A 23208-nucleotide genomic window follows, 5' to 3' on the forward strand; every position below is an offset into this window, starting at 1 on the left:
ATTTACAAAAAAATCCATATGCCAAAGCCATTTTGCCATATGCCAAATAAAATGCCATATGCCAAAAGCCAATTTGCCATATACAAAAAAATCCCATATGCCAGAAAAATATTTTGCCATATACCAAACAAACCAAAAAGCCACAAAAAAATGATATATGTTTAAAAAATGCCAAATGCCATTTTGCCATATAACACTTTTCATTCTCGGCCCAGTTGTGTTTTTGTATGGACATTTTTAAAAATATATATCCTCAGCACCCCCTGCTTTGAGTGGCTTCCAGCACCCCTGACAGTATTTTCTGGACTATAAGCAACCTATTTTTATTCTTTCACGCTGACTGCTAATAACGGGTTATGTTGAGCTTTTTAGGCTATAGTTATTCGAAAATTGTTAATATTTGACCTTAACAGATGCCTCTTTAACTTGTTGTTCTTCATTTTACGATTATAAATTTAACGTATAATGTTTTCCCTTGGTTTCTGATTTTATTTTTTTTTTAATTCCGTAAAAATACGACTTATACTCTAGTGCGACTGTTTTTTTCCTTCTTCCACTCAGGTGCAATTATAGTGTGAAAAATACATTGATTTTGAAAAAAAAAAAAAAAAAACACTAATGCACAAAAAATAGTTAAAAAAAAAACACAAAAACGCCATAAATAATAAAAGATATACATTATTCTAAATATAATCAGATATAAAAATATCAAAACTTCAAAACAAATTGTAATCAATTAGGAAAAAAAAGAAGAAAGACATCAAATCAGCGTGGCTTGCGTTTATTTTTATTTTTAATATATATATCTATAGATAAATCATTTGTGAGTTTCATATATCTTAGCATTGACGGCATTAGGCGTCCAATCCATTTTAACTAAGAGGAGGAGGAGATCGCTTACAGTTGCAACGGATTGGACGTCTATTGCCGTCAGTGGTTGTTTTCAGTATCAATTTCCCTTCCCTTCCATTGTCCTTGAATGGGTTCATATGATGCAAATGACAGATTTAGCTGTTGAAGCATTCAAATGTTTTACAAATGGACATGGACAATGCTTCAGGATACAGATTAAAAAATCATTATACCCTCCGCTCCTCCCCCATTTGAGTATCACATCATATAGAAACGAACAAACATTAGTGGGGAACGCGTTTTACATTCCCTGTATGTCCTTTAACTTCTCCACCACCTCAACGTAGGCAGCCATCGCTTCCTCTTTGGACATACCTGTAGGGGTGAAACCACCAGTCAATCTCTGTCATCCACGACTCTGGGAATATGCTACACATACCTTTTTTTGCATTCCACGCGTCCCATTTTCGTTTTCCTAACAAATTCAGCATCCCTGGACGTTCTGTAGATAGAAACAGTTGAATATTTATGAAGCTAGAACAGTTTATATTGAACACACGCTAATTTTCAATGTACACACTAAGGATGTAAAAAAATATCTAAATTAGGGCTGCAGCGATCGAATATTTTAGTAATCGAGTAATCGACTGAAAATTCTATCGATTAATCAAGTAATCGGATAAAACATATATTTTTAGGTGAAGAGCAATTATAAATATACATGAGAAAACAAGACATTTCATCTAATTTCGAACGATTTTCAGTCAATCAATGTCTTTATTTTCGATGTATATTGTTGAAAACAGCCAACAATTGCATCTCAGATGTAACTAGAATTAAAAAAAAAAAAAAAAAAGACTAATTCACGGCTTTCACTCAAAAAACTTTTAGATCTTATTAAAAAAAATATATAAATGCCGTTACGCTTGATAACAGACATCACTTAAAAGTTAGGATTTTTTCCCACGTGTTTCAATTGAATTTCTCTTTGTATCAAGCCAATTTTAAGTTCTAGTTAAGTTTTAAGTTAGTCTAAACTGTAAGTCCTGTGGCCTATACTACGAAGCCGGTTTTCTGGCTTAGCAGGGTAACTTCGAGAGTAACTTTATCACGTGCGACGTAAGTTCGCGGCTATGCGAGACTACGAAAGGTGTATATGCTGGAACCGAGAAGTGTTGCCATGGCAACACACGCCACACGCCAAACCTGGTCGTGTCAGAGTTAGATCTTGCTTAACATCAGGATTCCAATTAACCACGCTCTATTTAAACAGCACTCCTCCGCGGACGTGTCCTCCTGACAATGACAGCGCACTTGGACGACCCATACGACATTGGCGCGCGGATTGTGAGGGGCTCTCTCCGGAGGGCACGGGTATTTCGGGACCGCCAGAATCCGCTGGCGTACCCGGAAGATGTTCTCCATGAAAGATATAGATTTTCAGCTGAGGGAATTCTTTACCTGTGCCAACTGATCTAGGCAGACGTCACTAATGTAACCCGCCGAGTCAGGCCCTCACAACCGCGCAGATTGTGTGTGCCTGTCCGTGCGCTCTTTCGCCAGGGACAATATATGTATTCCATCGGTGATGCTGAATATCTGCGTAAGAACACTGTATGCCGTGTGATTCGGAGTGGGGTATGGAAACGCTTCAAATTGATGCATTTATAATAATCATAGAAATATGTAGACTATTTAAACATTGAGAAAACTTGCGTTTTTTTCTGCCAACTGGAGGAGATTAAATTAAATGTCAAATCCACTGATAGGACAGACGCACAAATATAAAAGATATAAATGTTTATTGAATATGCATCTTACAGTCTTGTTTAACTGTGAAAAATCGTTACAAAAGACGGGCTTTTATTTACGCAACAACGCATGGCATCCCCGCATTTCCTTCTTCTCCTGACTCCTCACAAATATAACTATTTTTTTGCGGGGGGGGGTTGTCGGGCTCGGGCCTGCAAATCAAGTTTATTGATCGGACCCCGAACTAAAAAAAAGAACATACGTATACAGTCAAGGGGACTAAACATACAATCATCCTGTTTCGTGTGGTGATGCGTGACAATTATTTCTTACTGTTAATGTACCAAATCTTATTTTATTGTCCTGACAGCAGGCTTTATTTCTTTTCATGGACATAAGAAAACTGCCATATTGACGCATTCACAAATCACACGATCTGTAAATTCGCTGTCAACAGACCCGTTGCGCTCTACTCGCCGAAGCGGTGTTGGATTTCGCGGTGAGGGTGGATTTTAGTTCCTCATAATTCCGCATGATCATCGCGCATTCCTCCTCCGTGAAGTAAGGTGCCCGTGCCATCGTCACAAGTAGTGTTTGACTCTGGTCACCGCCCCCTTTTATGTGAACGCGCAGTAACTCTGACTGGGTTGACACAGGTTCGACTAATCAACCTCATAATCAGCGTCGTAGTACCGATTGACCACAAACTAGACAACCAGGTTTTGTCAACTCCGGTTACCCGATGGTAAACTGGATTACTTCTGGGGAGGTTGAACTCGGTTCGTAGTATAGGCCACCTGATAGGATTTTGAGTTTTTGCAGTGTTCAAAATAAATGTATGATACAGGCTGTATTGGAGCACATTAGGGACCAGTGCTACTTGGTGTTTTATCCAGCAATGACTACTGAGCTAAAATTGATAGTTAGCATGATTACGTTTTTATTTTACACCCTCATCACTCCACAATGCTATGTTATGTTAAAGCCTGTATGTACGACACGTTAGCCACGCATCGACAGTGGTCCTAATTAATTGAAACCTAGCCCTCCGCAGGGCTAACGTTACGTGAGCTAGTAGCGACAGTAACGTTAATCTTATTTATTAGCGCTTAGCGCTCTACTGCTTTAAGATGGCGGCTGTTTACTAACGCTGCCCAGACGCGGCCGAGTCTGTCATTTCGCATCTATTTCAACATACATGTGATCTCAATGAGATGCATCAGACGCTACCTGTACCAACGTAGCATCGTGCGGGCTAGTATTTAGCAATGTCGGCGTCGTTTGTGGCGGCTGTCGGCTGCAGTAAGTTTTTTTTTTTTTTCCTTCTTCCTCTCCGCACGTGACAGCGCGTTGTCCCGCATTAAAAGTAGTCCGAGCAAAACGTGATGCTTAGAGCTGTAAAAATAAACGATTACTCGAGGTGAATAAAATTACTCGGATCAGTTTTTAAACTCGAGTTACTCGAGTTGCTCGAGTACTCGTTTCAGCTCTAATCTAAATAGAGATATAAATATAGCGATACAGTGGTATGAAAAAGTATGTGAACCTTTTGGAATTTCTCACAAAATCACTATCAAATGTGAACTATCTTTGTCAAAATCACACAGACGAAAAAAAAAACTGTCTGCTTTAACCAAAGCCACTCAATCATTTATAGGTTTTCATAATTTAATGAGGATCAGGGTTGGAAATAACACCGTTATAAATAACACTGTTAAATAATGGCGTTATTTTTTTCAGTAACGGGGTAATTTAACTAATTATTTTTTCTGCCGTCCGCCGTTACAACGCCGTGACTGTTACTGACGATCAAAGCGGTGCGTTATTTACTCTGAATAAATTGAAGAAACTACCAGCCGTAGTGAGTCTACTCTGCTCTGTTTATTTGTCATCCAAGACTTTGGGTGCATTCAGGTTCGAGAATAGTGCACGTACTTCTTATGACTCCAGGCTGTTTGTCCCTGCTCGTTCAATTAGACAATGCTTTCCAAAGCTTGCTAACGTTTCTGTGTTTGCTACACCCTCGTTCCCATCCCCCACTGTCAGCCAGCAAGAATGCTGCTTCCATCTTGAGGACGGCAGATGCTTTGAGGGTGACGAGAGGAGTAGGGGGAGGCTACCTGAATGCACCCCTTGGATAGATGCGATGGAAATGATTGTGATTGGTTGAGGGTTAGAGTCACGTGTCATGGTAAGCCAATCAGAGCCGGTGTTTTCACACACAAACTGGAACAGCATGTGCGGCAAACACACACAAGCAAAACAGATGCAGAGGGATATGATGGCAGAGCATTCAGAGGAAAATTTGTCCTTTACAAGGTGGAGATATAAACACTATTTCAAGTCAAAATATTTGAAGTACAGTAGGCTATGTCTACTTGGCCAGTTGTCTCAGGTTGTGAGAGATTTAATTTATTAAACTCACTTTACATTGTTTACTGCTGATTGTTATTTTATTATATTGTTTACTGTTTATTTGTGTTGCACTTCAAGTGTAGGATAAATCTGTTGCTGGTGAGGTGCAATCAATATTACAAGGTTCTGTAACACAACTACCTGTCTGTTCTTCTCTATTCAACTGACTCGAATACTGCTCGGAAAAATTTCAAATTCTTTGACATTCAAGAACTTTTTTTTAAAGTAACGGAAATAGTTACTTTCACTGGCAACTAGTTACTTTTACTAGAGAGTAATTCAGTTACTAACTTAGTTACTTTTTGGAAGAAGTAGTGAGTAACTATAACTAATTACTTTTTAAAGTAACGTGCCCAACACTGATGAGGATAGCATGCAAACAACGACAGAAGGGGGGAAGATAAGTCGGTGAACCCTCTGCCTAAGGAGACTCAAAGAGCAATTGAAGCCAATTTTTACCAAAAAATTTAAGTCAGGTGTGTGCCCAACAGTGTTGTTAATAACGGCGTTACAATGTAACGGCGTTACTAACGGCGTTATTTTTTTCAGTAGTGGGTAATCTAATTAATTACTTTTCTCATCTTGGCAACGCCGTTACCATTACTGAGGACGGAAAGGCATGCGTTACTATGCGTTATTATATTGGTCGAAAAGTCTGAGGGAGACTGACTCACCGAGACGACAGAGCAGAGCAGGAGTGGGGAGGAGGCAAGAAAGTTGTGACGCCGAGCAAAAGCGATGCTAGGTAGCTCCAATAATACATGTTGTAGCCGATAGCCTACAAACTACGCCCGCATGTTATGGTAGATATGGTAGACATGGTAGATATCACATATACTGTATATAGATATAACTAGATGCAAAATGACAGACACGACACTAGATGCGTTAGTAAACAGCCGCCATCTTAAAGCAGTAGACTTTTTAGAACGGCTCTGTTGTAGAGAACCTTCCTAGCGAACCTAAGTAACTTTTTATCTAAAATACTTCTAAATCGGCAAAATCTTGACTTGAATCTATCTTTAAATGATGAAACAGTTTTAAAACTTTCAGATGTCGAAAGTAGAGAGAAGGGAACTAATACAATAATGGGAGCAATTTTAACAACTTTTAACAGTTGATTCAGGGTAAAGGGTAAATTAGGGTAAAGAATTCGGCTCGGGCCAATTGTACCTAAAACCTTCACATAGTGTGGCCAATGTTTTCTTTGTTTTTGTTTTTTTGTTGTTTTTGTTTTTTGAGGAAAAAAAGGGAAAAAAAGTCATTATCACCAATTACTTTGCCAAGTAACTAATTACTCTTACATTTAGGTAATTGAGTTACTAACGCAATTACTTTTTGAGAGAAGTAATTTGTAACTATAATTAATTACTTTTTTTCAGTAAGATTAACAACACTGGTGCCCAATCACTAATGAGTGGTTTAAAGCTGCCCAACCCACAATAAAACACACATCTGGAAAAGAATTGTCTTGTTGAGAAGCATTGTCTGATGTGCATCATGGCTCGGTCAAAACTCAAAAGAGGTGTCTGAAGAAGGATTGTTGATTTGTAGAAAGCTGGGAAAGGATACAAAACCATTTCTGAAAGTCTGGATGTTCATCAATCGACAGTCAGAGAAGTTGTCTACAAATAGAGAGTTTGGCGCTATTGCTTCTCTCCCAAAAAGTGGCCGTCCACCAAAAATGACGCCAAGAGTTCAGTGCAGAATACACAGATAGGTAAAAAGAACCCTAACGTGTCTGCTAAAAACTCACAGAAATCACTGGCACAGTCCAATATCTGTGCGCACATCAACTATACTGTCTTTAAAACTATGGCCATGAATGGTGTTCATTGGAGGACTGCTGTTTAAAAAGAAACATTGTTGCTCGTTTAATGTTTACAAAAAGGGACTTTGACACTCCACAGAAGTTTTGGCAAAACATTTTGTGGACCGATGAAACCAAAGTTGAATTGTTAGGGAGTAACACAGAGTGTCATGTGTGTAGGAAAAATGGAAGAGCTCACCAACATCAACATCCCTACTTTGAAGCATGGTGGAGGGAGCATTATGATTTGGGGCTGTTTTCCTACCTCAGGGTCAGGACAATTTGCAATTATTAATGGAAGGGTTTTGCAGGAAACTCCAAGGCCGTCTGTCAGACAGTTGAAGCTAATTAGAAGATGGATTCTCCAACAAGATCCAAAGAGCCAAAACACATAAGTAAATCAACTTCAGAATGGTTTCAGAAGTTCTGGAGTGGCCAAGTCAAAGTCCAGACTTGAACCCCATTGAGATGTTGTGGCATGACCTAAAGACTCAGATTCATGCCAGACATTTGACTGAACTACACTGCACTGAAATTACGCCCCCCCACCCGCCCTCCTTCCCCGGGCGGGCTGGGTGCGAGCCGTGGCCCTGGGTTGGCGCCTGCGCGGTGTCTCCGCCCGTCTGCGCGGCTGTCGTGTGTTTGGTGGGGCTCGCGTGCGGCTGGATGTGCTTGGGCGCGCTCGGGTGGGTGGTCCCGGTGCCAGGACTGGCAGTAGGGCAGCGTAGGGTCGATTGCCAACTGGCATACACTCACAAGGGATTCACACGATTACTGGGTTCTAGATCACATACCTGATTTGTATACACTCTACCCCTCCCAATCACTTAGCTTATAGACTTCCCCATCCCCTCCCCTTAATTTTCTTTTTTTTTTTTTTAATTTATCACGTTAAAATATTTAACGCAATTAATCCATGTGCTGCACGGCCCACTCACGCATTGTCGGGTTTAATCTGTAATGGCCCCGTTTTACCTATATATAGAGCTAAAAGGCTGCGTAAAATGAGTAGAATGAATTTTGGCAGCCTTTGGAGCCTTTCTTTAATTGGCTAAAGCCTTTAAATCCCTCTCCCTACGATTAGAAACATCGTGGGAAGTAATGTGGGGAAGAAAGGTAGTAATTTTCCTTTTTCTTAACACCCTATGTTATTTCCCAACGCAGAGAAGATATTTCAATTGGGTACCACTACATACAGTCATGGGTGCACTTCCCATCATGCATTTGGGCAGAATAGTTAAATGGCTACAGTATCATTTACTGAAAGCTCAACAAATACACTAGATGGCAATATTTAGTCACAATTACAAAGTCACATTTGTCCTTTAATTATTAAGAATTACAAGTCTTTCTATCTGTGGATCCCTCTCACAGAAAGAATATTAATAATGTAAATGCCATCTTGAGGATTTATTGTCATAATAAACAAATACAGTACTTATGTACTGTATGTTGAATGTATATATTCGTCCGAGTTTTATTCATTTTTTTCTTAATGCATTGACAAAATGTATATGATAGGGACAAATTATCGGCAATGATTGGAATTGAATCGGGAGCAAAAAAAAAAAGCAATCGGATCGGGAAATATCGGGATCGGCAGATACTCAAACTAAAACGATCGGGATCGGATCGGGAGCAAAAAAACATGATCGGAACAACCCTAATTAAAACTGTTCAGACCAACTGGACACTTTGACTTCCATTCTTCGTGTCAAACAGCTGAACAGGACAGGTTTAAAAAAAAAAAAAAAAACTCAAAATCAAGTGACTTGAACTGTCACGCAAAAACAGATGATGTGATATAGTTCAAGTATTCTCAACATTCAAATCTTGAATACCTATTGTCTTGAACTTTTTAGTTATTTCAAGAATTTCTTGCCAGACAAACAAAAAAACTAACAAAAAAACACCTCTATGTACAATAACGATATCAGTGTTTACATCGTGTTCAATTTGACACCCAACCTGTCTGGCTTCTTTCGGTCCTCTTAGCACACACCCAGTTAATGTGCTTAAATGCCAAAGATCTTTGTTTCATATCATTTCAAACTCACATTTACTCACCACAATTAATATCGCCAACCGTAACCTGCTTGTACAACCCGTACAGTTCATTTACGTCTTCATACCCGGGCTTCGTTTTCAGCACTTTTACCTCTTCTACGGCTTTTTCAAAGGCGTCCTAAAGAATCAAAAAAATGGGAGGAGGCACCGGACAAACAGGTTAAAGCAGATGAGTGCAAAATTACACAATGTCAGGGGTTTTAAAGAAGCACTTTTAATGTCTGTTAACAAATACTTACCGCCATGGCCACGGAGAGAGGAAAAGGCACCTTAGTTGCGTTCCAAGTGGCAGACTTGTCATCACTTCCTGCTGTAGAGTTGAAGTGGGAGGCAACTACACACGCCTCATCAACATGTAGGAACACGATTCTTCTGATTTAATCGTCTTCAATGTAACCCTTACATGCTGCTCTTTGTAAGACACAAAAAACATATATATACAGTGGGGCAAATAAGTATTTAGTCAACCACTAATTGTGCAAGTTCTCCCACTTGAAAATATTAGAGAGGCCTGTAATTGTCAACATGGGTAAACCTCAACCATGAGAGACAGAATGTGAAAAAAAAAACAGAAAATCACATTGTTTGATTTTTAAAGAATTTATTTGCAAATCATGGTGGAAAATAAGTATTTCGTCAATACCAAAAGTTCATCTCAATGCTTTGTTGTGCACCCTTTGTTGGTGATAATGGAGGCCAAACGTTTTCTGTAACTCTTTTACACACACTGTTGCTGGTATTTTGGCCCATTCCTCCATGCAGATCTCCTCTAGAGCAGTGATGTTTTGGGGCTGTCGTTGGGCAACACGGACTTTCAACTTCCTCCTCACCCCGCGGCGTCAAAATGATAACAAGAACGGTGAGCAAAAGTCCCAGAACCACATGGGGGGACCTAATGAATGACCTACAGAGAGCTGGGACCACAGTAACAAAGGCTACTATCAGTAACAGAAAGCGCTGCCAGGGAGTCAAATCCTGCACTGCCAGACATGTCCCCCTGCTGAAGAAAATACATGTCCAGGGCCGTCTGCGGTTCGCTAGAGAGCATTTGGATGATCCAGAAGAGGACTGGGAGGATGTGTTATGGTCTGAAGGAAAAATGGTACCATTTTTCGTAGGCACCGTCTAACTGTTTGCATTACTCGAACACACGTAATATAATCAATCAGGGAATAGTATCATTTCTCATATTCACTGTAGGACTGCACTACTCTAACACACCTAATGTAAAATAAATAGCACACCATAGTTTAAAGAACCAGGATACACAACGCCATCTTATCACAGAAGCCCAAAACGTGTGCGCCACGAGCAAGATTGACGCACCAACTCTGGCAATCAGTCCTCAAGGACAAAGACCAGCGCGCTTTGTCCTAAAACAAGTAGTGCCAGCCCGGATAACAAAGTTGATAGCAGGCGCTTATGATGTCAAGACCAACGTCGGTCCCTGTGGCAACCACATCCCATCCACGCACGAACCTAAACAGCCCGAAACCGGCCAGAGAGGGATGATCCCAAAGCAACGCCCGGACACACCTTCGGCCGGCCCACGGACTTAAAAAAAACTGGACACTGAGATATGACAGATTTTGCTGCTCGGAAACATGTAGCCTTGTTTTGGATCCAGAATTGTCCCTCTGTCATCTGTTTTTGCCTTGTTTTTGACCATTGTCGACAAATAAATTGTCAACCTGCTTTCGGTGAGTCTTTTTCAAACTTTTAGAACATGGAGTCAGTACAAAGGGTTAATATCAGAGATGAACGCGCGAAATTCCGCCTTCCCGGTTGGCGTGCGCGGAGGCAGCATCGGCAGAGCGGCACTTTGTTCAGCTGTCGCTGTTTCCGTGCGCCTTAGCCGGGGGGGCGAATTTCAGATGAAACCAAAATAGAACTTTTTGGTTGAAACACAGGTTCTCGTGTTTGGAGGAGAAAGAATACTCAATTGCACCCGAAGAACATCATATCCACTGAAGCATGGGGGTGGAAACATTGGGTCTGTTTTTCAGCAAAGGGAGCAGGACGACTGATCTGTGTAAAGGAAAGAATGAATGGAGCCATGTATCGAGAGATTTTGAGTGAAAATCTCCTCCCATCAGCAAGGGCATTGAAGATGAGACGTGGGCAGGTCTTTCAGCATGACAATGATCCCAAACACACAGCCAGGGCAACAAAGGAGTGGCTTCGTAAGAAGCATTTCAAAGTCCTGGAGTGGCCTAGCCAGTCTCCGGATCTCAACCCCATAGAAAATCTGCAGAGGGAGTTGAAAGTCCGTGTTGCCCAACGACAGCCCCAAAACATCACTGCTCTAGAGGAGATCTGCATGGAGGAATGGGCCAAAATACCAACAACAGTGTGTGAAAAGCTTGTGAAGAGATACAGAAAACGTTTGACCTCCGTTATTGCCAACAAAGGGTACATAACAAAGTATTGAGATGAACTTTTGGTATTGACCAAACACGTATTTTAAATTCTTTAAAAATCAAACAATGTGATATTCTGGGGGGTTTTCCCACATTCTGTCTCTCATGGTTGAGGTTTACCCATGTTGACAATTACAGGCCTCTCTAATATTTTCAAGTGGGAGAACTTGCACAATTAGTGGTTGACTCAATACTTATTTGCCCCACTGTAGCTGTCCTAAGCAGCCCTATTTAGAATTCCCCTCAAGAATGATGGAAAACAAAAAACACTCATTAAAAATTTTTTATTATAAATATTCTTGTCAGTTAATTTTATTGTTGACACTGCGTTTCGGGGTCATCAACATGTTGTGCCCCCCCCCCCCCCCAAAAGTCAAACTCCTCCTATGCAGCCACCGTAGTCATAGGAGATGAAAGATTCAAACAAAAAATTATATCTATCAAGTTGAAAGCCGCTAGCACTTTTGCTTCTATTTGCCGCTACCTGCTGAGCAAACAATATGGGACGCTTGGTTTGGCTTTGTCTCCTCGTTGCTACATTCAGCGGTGAGTTTTATTTGTATTTTTTTTAACAGGATGGAATCTGCAATACACGTACTACTGTGGTCATCTTTTTGTTAGCATGGCTTTCACTTGCTCACTCGTTAGCATTCAGGCGGTGTGACCGTTTCACTTTTTCAGTGATATTTAAGTTAACAAGTCCGCTTATCTTCACCTCGATATACTCTCCGTAGCTTTTCTGCGTCTCTTCTTCGTGTTAGCTCCTCCTTCAGTAACTTCGTCCGACAACTTTCACTTTTACATCGGTTCTCACGTGTCTGCCCGAGAAGCGCCGTGTTCCGCTTGGGAGCGTCTCGACGACCACCCTCAACTCCGGTTCTCGCATTCTCGCGCGGTTGCCGGGAATGCGCCATTTTCGGGCTGTTTGGCTTTGATTGTAATACAATGGGAGACGAGGAAAGACCACTGTTTACTGTGTCTAAAATGTTTGTAGCAGACCGCGGAAAGCCAAATCAATGAAGACACCGTTTTAAAATTTATTAAATCATAAAGCTTCAATAATATACATTTAATGAATAACTCGTGTGTATGTGCTCTGTAAGGAGCGTTATGAATAATCTTTATTGCTTTTTACTGGAGGACCATCAGAGGATGCAAGCGGCCTTTATAAGTGTTTCCCCAAATTTCGGCACAATAAGTCAGATATGGTCAAATCAGTGCGCTATAAATTATTTGAAGGGCCCTCTGATCTAGTACATTTTCAGCTCTAGAGAGAATACAAATGCATCTAGCCAATTTGTTTTTCAGTTGACTTATTTTTGTCATCAGCAACAGTGGCGCCACCAGGGGGTGGCCACGGTTGGCCACCCCACTGGCCAGCCCGATTGCCAGTATGTCGTTAGATTGTTGTAGCATCAGTTATGCATTTCTCCCCAAATGAATGCATTTATTTTGTTTTGTTAAATGTAGGGCTGTCAAATTTATCACGTTAACAGGTGCTAATTAATTTTTAAAAATTAATCACGTGAAAATATTTATCGCAATTAATTAAAACATTAGTCCATGATTTGTTACTAAAATACAGTACGAATATTTTGTGTAATGTAATTATTTAAAACTGATCTTACAGTCGTAAATCCATTACTGTAATGCGTCCATGAAAACATTTGATGTTTTCACGTCAATAAAGCGTTATAAATAAGCGCTCCCGTCAGCATTCGCGGTACGACTCATTCACGCATTGCCGCAAACAGCCTACAATGGCGCCGTTTTACTTATATACAGAGATAAGAGGCAGAGTGGAGTAAAACTTTGCAATATAAATATTGTGGGAAGCGACGTGGGGAAGAATGAAAGGAGTTGATCTTTTTCTTAACACCCTGTAGTGTAACCAATGCAGAGAAGATATAGCATTAGCAGCCACCACACACAGTCATGGTTGCACCACTTCCCATCATGCATTTGGGCGGAACAGTTAAGTCGCTACAGTATCATTTACTGAAAGCTCAACAAATACACTAGATGGCAATATTTAGTCACAATTTACAAACTCACATTTATCCTTTAAGAATTACAAGTCTTTTTATCCGTGGATCCCGCTCAAAGAAAGAATATTAATAAAGTTAATGCCAGCATGTGGATTTATTGTTATAATAAACAAATACAGTACTTATGTACAGTTAAATGTTAAATGTATATATCCGTCTTGTCTTATGTTTCCATTCCAATAATAATTTACAGAAAAATATGGCATGTTTTAGAGATGGTTTGAATTGCGATTAATTACGATTAATTAATTTTTAAGCTGTGATCAACTCGATTAAAAATTTTAATCGTCTGACAGCCATAGTTAAATGTACACTTTATGCCTAATATCTAAGTTATAACTTATAACTTATAAATACATAACACAATAAAACAGAATTGTTGTGGAACTCATAATGTTGACTGGACAGTTAAGGACTATGCACATTAAATCATTAGTAACATCAAATATTACACAATACACCAAAGTATATCAGTAGCCGTGTCCTTAAGTCTTTCTGATAGTTTTCCCCTGACATTTTTACTACAATAATATAATGAAAACCTGAAATTATGGCTTTTAGTTTTGGCCACCCCAAGATTTTAAGTGGCCCCATCTGGCCACCCCTATGAAAAATTTCTGGAGGCGCCACTGATCAGCAAAAAGTACCATTTTTAGTATACTGGAAACCTTGTGTCACACTTGGATGGAACGGAGGGGACTCACGTGCAGAATTCAGTTCAGTCTTTTATTCAACACAAACCATAAGAAGCAGGAACAAACTGAGGGCGCTCCGGAAGGAGGAAATAACGAGCTATAAAATAAAATGATTCAAACGAGAAACAAGAGAGCCAGGCAAAATGCACTGGAGTTTACAACTACAACGAAGGGCAATGCATGAGGCTAGTGATGTGCCCGACTGTGCCGAGGCGCCGATGCGTGTGCCGAGTAAACCGGTGTTCGGCCATTCCTTACTACGCGGCGAAACGTCCTACACAATGCTCAGGGCGCTTGCGCATGCATTCACACGCATGCGCACATCGGTTAGAGGCGGCGATTACTCACTATTTTTGTTTTTATTTATTTATTTAGAACCTTTTCACAGCCTCAAAGATACTTTTTGCATGTATTACCCTCTCATACTTTTAACCATTGTGTTTTTTTGTTAGCTTTGAAGCAATTGACCACATTAGTCACGTAGCGTGTTTAAACCGTCCTTATTTGATATAACTACATTTAAGTATTTTCTGCAGGCGTTTTTTTAGTACCTTATTCCTGTATGCATCTAAACAAAACAAGTTTAGAGCGCACGGTAGTACTTTAGATGTCAAATTCGACTAATGTACGACGTTTCGCCGATGTAGGATATTTTGGCAGAACACCGGGAAAAAAATCTGCAAAGCGCGCATCGAGGCATGTGTTGATCACGCTTGTGGCCACGCCCGAAGCCTCGGAAGGCACGTTGCTACGTCCGAAGCCTCACGAGACGGGCTTCCTACGTCATCGCCAACACTGAAGCGGTATGCTTGTTAAGAGTCTTTATTGCTCGCTCTGAACTCTCGTATAGACCCTACCCACCGACGTCATAAAACCACGTGCTCGCTGTATGGTTCCGCCCACTTGTCCGTCATTTTGTCTCTCTATTAGCATTGGTTTCAATTGATCGAGGAATTTAAAATGCATTTCATGGAAGACCCGGTGCTTTCTGATGCCGTAAACTCACTGGATGTGTTGCATAAAAGGCGTTATGTGGAAAAGCTTCGTTCTATACAGGCGCCAGATCCATATTTGATGCCCAAATCGATGTTTTTCGACCCACTGTCTTCGCCCTGTCTGCCTGACATCTGCTACGCTGATATTTACAATTATCTTGTCCACACAAAATCAGCCTATTCCCACGAAAATTTGAAAAACTTCAAGAGCTTGGAGGCTTATAAATACTTCGTTGCTGGTTGGGTGAAACAGGTCCTCGTTCGGCAGGAATCTATCTTGTGCTTGGAAAGGTGAGTTACGAAATTTTCAATTCAAAATCTTTTGTTATTGCTAACATCCACTGTCAAGTCTAATGTATTTCATGTCGTTTGTCAATGGAGTTAAGGCTTTTAATGTTTATATGGTTTAGCGATAGCACTCTCACTACATACATACGTGTATGTTGTCGGCGATTAGCCTAGCAATGATCTTAATTTTGGTTATTTGTCAGCCCCGTAGACGAGGCCAGTTTCTTTCACTTGGTACCAGCTAAATATTATTCAAAAAATAACGATGGTGGAAGAAAGGGAAGTCACAAACATCTTGAATTTGAAACTATGTCGTACTACGTCGTATGTTGTCGGCGATTAGCCTCGCAATGATCTTAATTGTGGTTATTTGTCAGCCCAAAACCCTCTAAGTATATCTTAAATGCATCTTACCGGATATAAAATGACTACTACATAGTCTGTGGTGATTTTTTGGTGCCCAGTTTTCATGTCGAATTGCAGCCGTCCATTTCGCTCTCCTCTTTGGATCCCTCGGAATACGGTAAAACTTCAAGTCTCTCCTTCCATCTTCTCTGTTAGTGCAACCAACAGCCACACACGCCTTCACCATTTTGGTTATTAATGTTAAGGAGCAGAAAAACACGCCGTAAATAGGAGAAATGTACGTAGCCGTAACAGGTTAACACTATGTGTACTGGCGTTTTAGCAAACTCAAAATCAAGCCAATACTGAGTACACCTTCGGAACCTGAATGTACGCATAGGCTATACCGGCAATGAACTGCCCACATGGATGGTTTTGGTTTGGTGATTTATTCCAGTCATTCAGCAAACAGTCCACTTTCCAATGCAGCTCATTCTACGGCGTGCTATGGTCCTATGGTAAAAACCGTGTGTCCACCAGGTGCACTAATTCACAGTGGCTCTCTAGGCGCACCTTTATAGTAAAATACCTAATGACATTGGTGGTGCCCCCTGGTGGCAAAAACAATAACACAGTTTCAAAATAAACGCATTGATGCACTCAATTGTGACAGTGAATATGGCTTCTACACTCCGGCCCCTAATTGTGCGTTACACTCCACAATTACCCGAAATATTTAAAGAAGCCATTTAAACTCAAAATAATATATTCAATGAAACCTAACACCCCTATTTTTTTTTTTTTTTTTTTTTTTTTTAGCTAAATTGAGTTTTCTTAAGTTTTTGATCAACTCCTCTGCTCTTGCATTCTTAATCAGTCCTTTTCATCTGTTGCCTCCAATAGTAGACACAGCTTTGTTACAGGTCGTTCCAATACACTGGTCTTCGTCTGCAGCCGCACAGTACGTACCAGCCCTCTGGCATCAGGTTTGGCCTCCACGACCCTTCCAAGCATCCACGAGCCTCTGGGAGCAGTTGCATCTGCAATTACGACAATGTCTCCCGGGACTAGATTTCTCCTTTGCATGGACCATTTCTGCCTTTCTTGCATCATAGGCAAGTACTCAGAAATCCATCTGGTCCAGAAGAGGTCAGCCATATACTGCACCTGCTTCCACCGCCTTCTGATGTATAGATCTTTCTTCTCAAATAACCCAGGAGGTAAAACTGGCTTTCCTTTCAAGAGAAGTATGTGGTTTGGTGTGAGGGCTTCAAGATCGTCTGGCTGCTCTGAAATGGTAGTGATGGGTCTGCTATTCAGGATGGCTTCTGCCTCACAAAGGACTGTTTGCAAACCTTCATCATCAAGGATTTGCTGATGCAGAACAGACTCTAGTACTTTCCTCACCATGCGTATTAGACGTTCCCACACCCCGCCATGATGGGAAGCTGCAGGGGGGTTAAAGTTCCATGTTACACCTTCATGCAGTAAGGCACCTTGCATCTTGTTATGGTTAAAAGCAGTCAGAGCCTCTTTTAGTTCTCTGTTGGCTCCTACAAAGTTTGTCCCATTGTCAGACCGAATACTAGACACTGGTCCTCTTCTGCAGATAAACCTTCTCACAGCATTTATACAGGAGTCTGTATCCAGACTGTACGCCACTTCAAGATGCATGGCTCTGCTTGTCAGACATGTGAAGATCACTCCGTACCTCTTTAGAATATTCCGTCCCCTCTTGACGTTGATTGGACCAAAGTAGTCCACCCCCACGTTGGTGAATGGGGCTACGTCAGGTAAGACTCTTTCCTTTGGCAGATCAGCCATTTTTTGGTCACCGATCTTTCCTCGTTGGCGTTTGCAAGTGACACACTCAGAAATGACCTTTCTTATTGCAGAATTGGCGTTTGTGATCCAGTATTTCTTCCTAAGGTGGCTCAACACATGATTCCTCCCTCCATGTGCCAACTGCTGATGGATGTGGCGAAGGATGAGTGTAGATACATGAAAATCTTTGGTCAGGATAATCGGGTGCTTGGTTTCCTCCGGCATTGAGGATCTCCTAACACGGCCACCAACTCGCAGGAGTCCATCGTCCAGCACAGGATCCAACTTGTAAAGCTGGCTGTCCTTCTTGAGAGTGATACCGCTCTTCAGCGTGGCAATTTCTTTCTCAAATTTCAGTCCTTGTACAAAGCACAATATCGTCTTTTCTGCCTTGGCGAGGTCTTCGGGGTGCAGGTATTGCCCACCGAGTGTCCTCTTGAAGACTTGCATTCTCTTTGTGACTTCTTCTGTTTGTTTTTGGAGATCCTTTTCAACTTTGCAGACAGCAGCATGGGTTTCAGTCCTCTTCTGATGCAACAGCCTCAGACAATGCCTGACTCTTAAAAACCAGGCTACTGCAGTTTTCAGCTTCCGCCATGTCGAAAAGTAATTCATTAGCTGGTAAGTGTAGTTCTCATATGTCTTCATGATAATGGCATTGGCTGTCAAGTCTCTTTTAATCTCCGGATCATCCTCAGCAATCGGTTGGAGCTTGGAGTCAGAGTCTGGCCAATCCTCTTCTGACGTTGATAGAAATTTTGGTCCATTACTCCACCTTTTGTTCATCAGAAAGTCGGCGCCTTTCATGCCTCGTGAAACATCATCCGCTGGATTGTCTTTGGTACCAATGTACCGCCACTGTTCCACACTTGTAGCCTCTCTTATGGCCGCAGTCCTATTGGCAACAAAGGTGTGGAAACGCTTGGTTTCGTTGCTAATGTACTTAAGCACTGTAGTGCTGTCTGTCCAAAATGTGGACTTCTCCAACTTGAGTTCCAACTCCTTTTGCAGCATTGCATCAAGCTTCACTGCTAGAACAGCAGCTGTGAGTTCCAGCCGAGGGATTGTCGTCTGTTTCAGTGGCGCGACTCTAGCTTTGGCCAAAATGAATGCGACGTGCAGCCTTCCAACAGCATTCTCTAGCCTCAGATAAGACACTGTGCCATAGCCATCTTGACTAGCGTCAGAGAAATGATGCAGTCTTGCCTTGATGGTCTTTCCAAAGTTCTTGGGCTTGAAACACCGATTCACCTTGAACTCTGTCATCCTCTCCAAGTCGTTGAGCCACTCTGACCACTGCTGAGAGAAATATGGAGGAATGTACTCATCCCAGGTGTGGCGTCGTTTGCACAACTCCTGCAGCAACAACTTGGCTGACAGAGTGAAGGGTGCTAGAAATCCCAGCGGGTCATAAAGTGAACTGACCACTGATAGGATTCCTCTCCTGGTCTGTGTTTTTTCCTTGGTGGTGGTCCTGAACATGAACTGGTCGCTTTCAACACACCATTGCAATCCGAGAGCTCGCTCCAATGGTAGACTCTCCCGTTCCAAATCCAGCTCCTTTATTCCATTTGTTCTGTTCTCTTGTGGGATTGTTGTCAGCACTGATCGACTGTTGCTTATCCACTTGGAAAGATTAAAACCACCTCTCTGGCAGAGCGCAGTTAGGTTCTGCACCATCTGAATTGCCTCCTTCTCAGAAGACAAGGACTTCAGAAGGTCATCAACATAAAAATTGTTTTTGACTGTAGCAACCACTTCTGCTGGAAACTGACCTGCATGATCATCTGCAGTTTTCCTCAGTGCATAATTCGCACAGCTTGGCGAGGATACAGCACCAAACAGGTGGACAGTCATTCGGTATTCAACTGGAGGGTGTTCTGTATTTCCCTGGGGCCACCACAGAAACCGAAGGAAATTGACGTCCTTTTCTGACACTTTCACTTGATGGAACATTGCCTGGATATCAGCCATCAACGCCACAGGTTCCTGTCTGAATCTGAGCAAAACTCCAATCAGTGAGTTTGTGAGATCAGGTCCCTGTAGAAGCTGGCAGTTGAGTGACATCCCCTTGTACATTGCTCCGCAGTCGAACACCACTCTCAACTTTCCTTTTCGAGGGTGATAAACTCCATGATGTGGAATATACCACTGCTTTCCATCCTCTTGTCTCAGTTGACCCTCTGGTACAATTTCAGCATAACCTTGATCGATGACATCGGTGAGAAATGCTACGTACTCCTCTCGAAAGACCTCATTTTTTCCAAACTTCCTTTTCAGGCTCATGAGGCGCTGTTCGGCAATGCTGCGATTGTTTGGCATGATGGGGTTGGCATTTCTAAAAGGTAGGTCCAAGTAATAATGACCATCCTTCAACACTGAGGAGCTGTGCATTATGTCCATGAACTTGATGTCTTCTCTTGACATTTCAGGTTGTTCCTGTAAAGTTGTCTCATTAAAATCATGGTTATACTGCTGAATCATCATTTCCTCAATGTGTACCAGGGATATTCGATTCGCAGTAATTGTGGAACTAACATGGCTACTCCTCCTGTCATTGCCAGCTCGAAGTGGGCCATTGAGCACCCATCCAACTTTGGTCCTTACAGCATAGGGACCATCTCCTTGACTGTTTATGATTTCCCATGGTTCCATTACTTTTGATGCATTAGTACCAATGAGAAGGTCGATATTTGAATCAATTTGTTGGAGCTTGACATCGCTGAGATATGGCCATTTATCCACATCATCTTGCCTGGGAATATTGTGGTGGGACACAGGCATGCGTGTCTGGGTAACAACATCAGGCAAGTCAATGAAATCATTGTCGTCCAATCCTGACACCTCCAGGCCGGATACGACATGACTGGCAATTATTTTTTCCTGTCCCAAGGTACGCAGCAACAAATTAGTTCTTCGTTTCCTCATGTTCAACCGCTGAATGAGGCTTTCTGTACAAAATGTTCCTGAACTACCAGGATCCAAAAAGGCATATGTTTGTAGCACAACATCACTCTTTTTGGCTTTAACTTGGACTGGTACAATAGAAAAGATGCAATCATCCTCAAAACCGGCCCCAATATGACCACATGTCTGAGATGCAACAGTTTCAACGGTGATTGCTGGTTCCTTGGGGTCATCCTGTTGTGGCTGCGTGTCTTTTACTTGTTGAACTGTTCTTTTAACGTGCTGCTTGATGTGCAGAACTCCAGGATGCTTTTGACGGCACACATCACACTCCAATCGATTATTGCAGTCTTTGCTAACATGTCCCTCCTTGAGGCAGCCAAAACAGATTGCTTTCTCCTTGATGAAGCTGATCTTGTCACTGTGCAATTTTCCTTTAAAATGATTGCACTTGTCCAATAAGTGACCACCCTTTTTACAAAACATGCAGCATTGGGAAGTACGAGGGGAGGTTTGTGACGCAGACAAATTTGTGGCGAAACTGCTTTGTTTGCGCTCCTTCAGATCCTTTATCTGGTATGGAGTTGAGCTTTTACTCGAGGCAGCAGTGTGGGTATCTTGAATGTTGCCAAAAAGTGGATCTGTGGCTGTCCTAACTTGCTTTTCAATAAATGCCACCAAATCACTGAACATAACCCTTCGCCCAGAGTGCTCCATCAAATCACACGCAGCGTTTCTCCACCTTTCCCGCATATTGTAGGGCAACTTCAGCACTATGGTCCTCATATTTGACGGCATATCCAAGTCTTTCATGTGCTGGATCTGCTCCGTCACATTACAACACCCACGAAGAAATAAGGCAAAAGCCTGTAGAGCCTTGATATCCTCCCGTTTGATAGGTGTCCAGCTGAAAGCTTTGTTCATGTAGGCAGAGCTGATTTTATACTCATTGCCAAAGTGCTCCATAAGAAGATTTTTTGCCCTTTGGTACCCCTGGTCAGGAGGTAAATGCTGGCAACTTTGCACAATTTCCCTCGGCAAGCCTCTTGTGTATTGCTCGAGAAAATGTAAACAGTCACTGTAATTGTTGGACTTGTCTTTGACTCCATTTTCAAATGCTCGCATGAACGCATGATATTGAAGGGGGTCTCCATCAAAAATGGGAATTTGTCGTGGTGGGAGAGCAGAAGCTAGACTTTGTTGTATCATTAAGGTAGTAATGTCATTTTGCCTTTGCATAATGTTGAAAATGTCATTTTGATTGACAGCTTGCGGAGAAGAAGATTGATTAAAGGTTCCCTGTGATTGGGTATGAACCATGGGCTTCAGCTGAGTGTCATGCCCCACAGAATTACGACTTGCATGTGTTTGAAATGTGGGCATTTTCTGCCTGTGCCCTCCTGACTGGGCTGGAAATGCAGGGAGACCAATAACCTGAGAAGCATTTCCCATATTATATACATTATGCGGCTTTTGATCAATGAATGGCCCATCATAATTTGGCTGTGAGAGCTCTATCTGGTCATTTATGTTGACCGCCAATGGGGGCGCTGCAGCACAATCATCAATCATGGCTGTCCTCCTTTCCTTTGGACGAACGACCAACGAGGACGCTACAGCGCTATCATCAGGCACAACTGTTCTCCTTTCCTTTGGACGAACTACCAACGGGGGCGCTGCTGAGCAATCAATAACTGACTTCCTTTCCTTTGGACAAAATTCAGCCGCACCGGGATTTAAAATGTTTGCGTTGGCCTTCAGAACTTTGGAGCTCCTTCCATACGAACTTCGGGAGCTCAGTGATGCGTTCTCCTCAAAAACATTGATTTTAGCATTAAATGCTGCCAATTCAGTCTCCAGTGCCAATTGTTCCTTTTGTCTCCTCAAATTTTGTTCCTCCACTTCCAATTGATGCATCCTCTTCAAAGCAGCAACACGTTCAATGAGAGCTGCCTTCTCAGCTTCAGCTTTGATGCGCTCCCTCTGTGAAGATGTTGTGGATGAAGATTTGGACTTTTGACTTTGTTTTGAAGATGTAATTGAAGCCTTTTGTGAAGATGTTGTGGATGAAGATTTGGAATTTTGACTTTGGTTTGAAGATAGAACTGAAGCACTGTCTCCTAGCTTGAGAGAATCTTGGACTCTGGCTCCTTCCTCTTGATCTGTAATTCCACCATCTTTAATTGGGTCGTTATGAAATACTTCCTCACGTGGTTGCCCAACATCGCAAAGCCAAGCTTTCACTTTTTCCATGAATCCAAAATAAAGTGTTCTTTTTTTCTCAAACCATTGATTTTGTAAAGCAGCTTGATCAGGAGGAATATTTAATTTCAGTAGTGAGTCATGATTTTCCTGAGCATCTTTTAAGCACTTCATCATAATGTTCAACTGCGTTTGAACTTCAGAAACATTCTCAACTGCGTCCATTAGCACTTTGAGATTTTCCATTGAAGCAGTTGCCTTTTTGCATTGTGACTGCCTTTCTACCTGACATTTTTCAATAAAATTAATAAGAGCCTTTTCTGTCATTTTAGGAACCCTTTTTTCATGCTGTGGAGCGTGTTCATTTTGCGTTTTAGAACCCTCAGACATTTTGTGCACTTTCCCTTTAACACACAATCATGCATGAAAATGTACCATCAATAAATATTGGATGACATTGCACATAAACCACATAGCAAATGCAATGAAAAATAGTACAGCAAATGAACAAAACCACACTTAAATGCATTAAATAATCGCCCAGCACTAACACGCATTAATGAATGACTCAACAATCAATATGAATGA

At 41.7% G+C, this 23208-nt stretch overlaps 1 protein-coding gene across 1 annotated transcript; it reads right to left on the reverse strand.

The window, feature by feature from the left end:
* Nucleotides 1-765: 765 nt before the first annotated feature.
* On the reverse strand, nucleotides 766-9302 carry LOC130912000 (acyl-CoA-binding protein-like). The gene is made up of 4 exons (XM_057829707.1): nucleotides 9136-9302; nucleotides 8897-9014; nucleotides 1292-1354; nucleotides 766-1227 (listed from the first exon to the last, which is right to left on the reverse strand). The coding sequence occupies exons 1-4, from the start codon at nucleotides 9139-9141 to the stop codon at nucleotides 1154-1156; spliced, it is 261 nt and encodes an 86-aa protein (XP_057685690.1). The 5' UTR covers nucleotides 9142-9302; the 3' UTR covers nucleotides 766-1153.
* Nucleotides 9303-23208: the final 13906 nt, after the last annotated feature.

Source organism: Corythoichthys intestinalis, chromosome 2 (genome assembly GCF_030265065.1).
Source record: "Corythoichthys intestinalis isolate RoL2023-P3 chromosome 2, ASM3026506v1, whole genome shotgun sequence".
In the NCBI taxonomy this organism is placed as follows: domain Eukaryota; kingdom Metazoa; phylum Chordata; class Actinopteri; order Syngnathiformes; family Syngnathidae; genus Corythoichthys; species Corythoichthys intestinalis.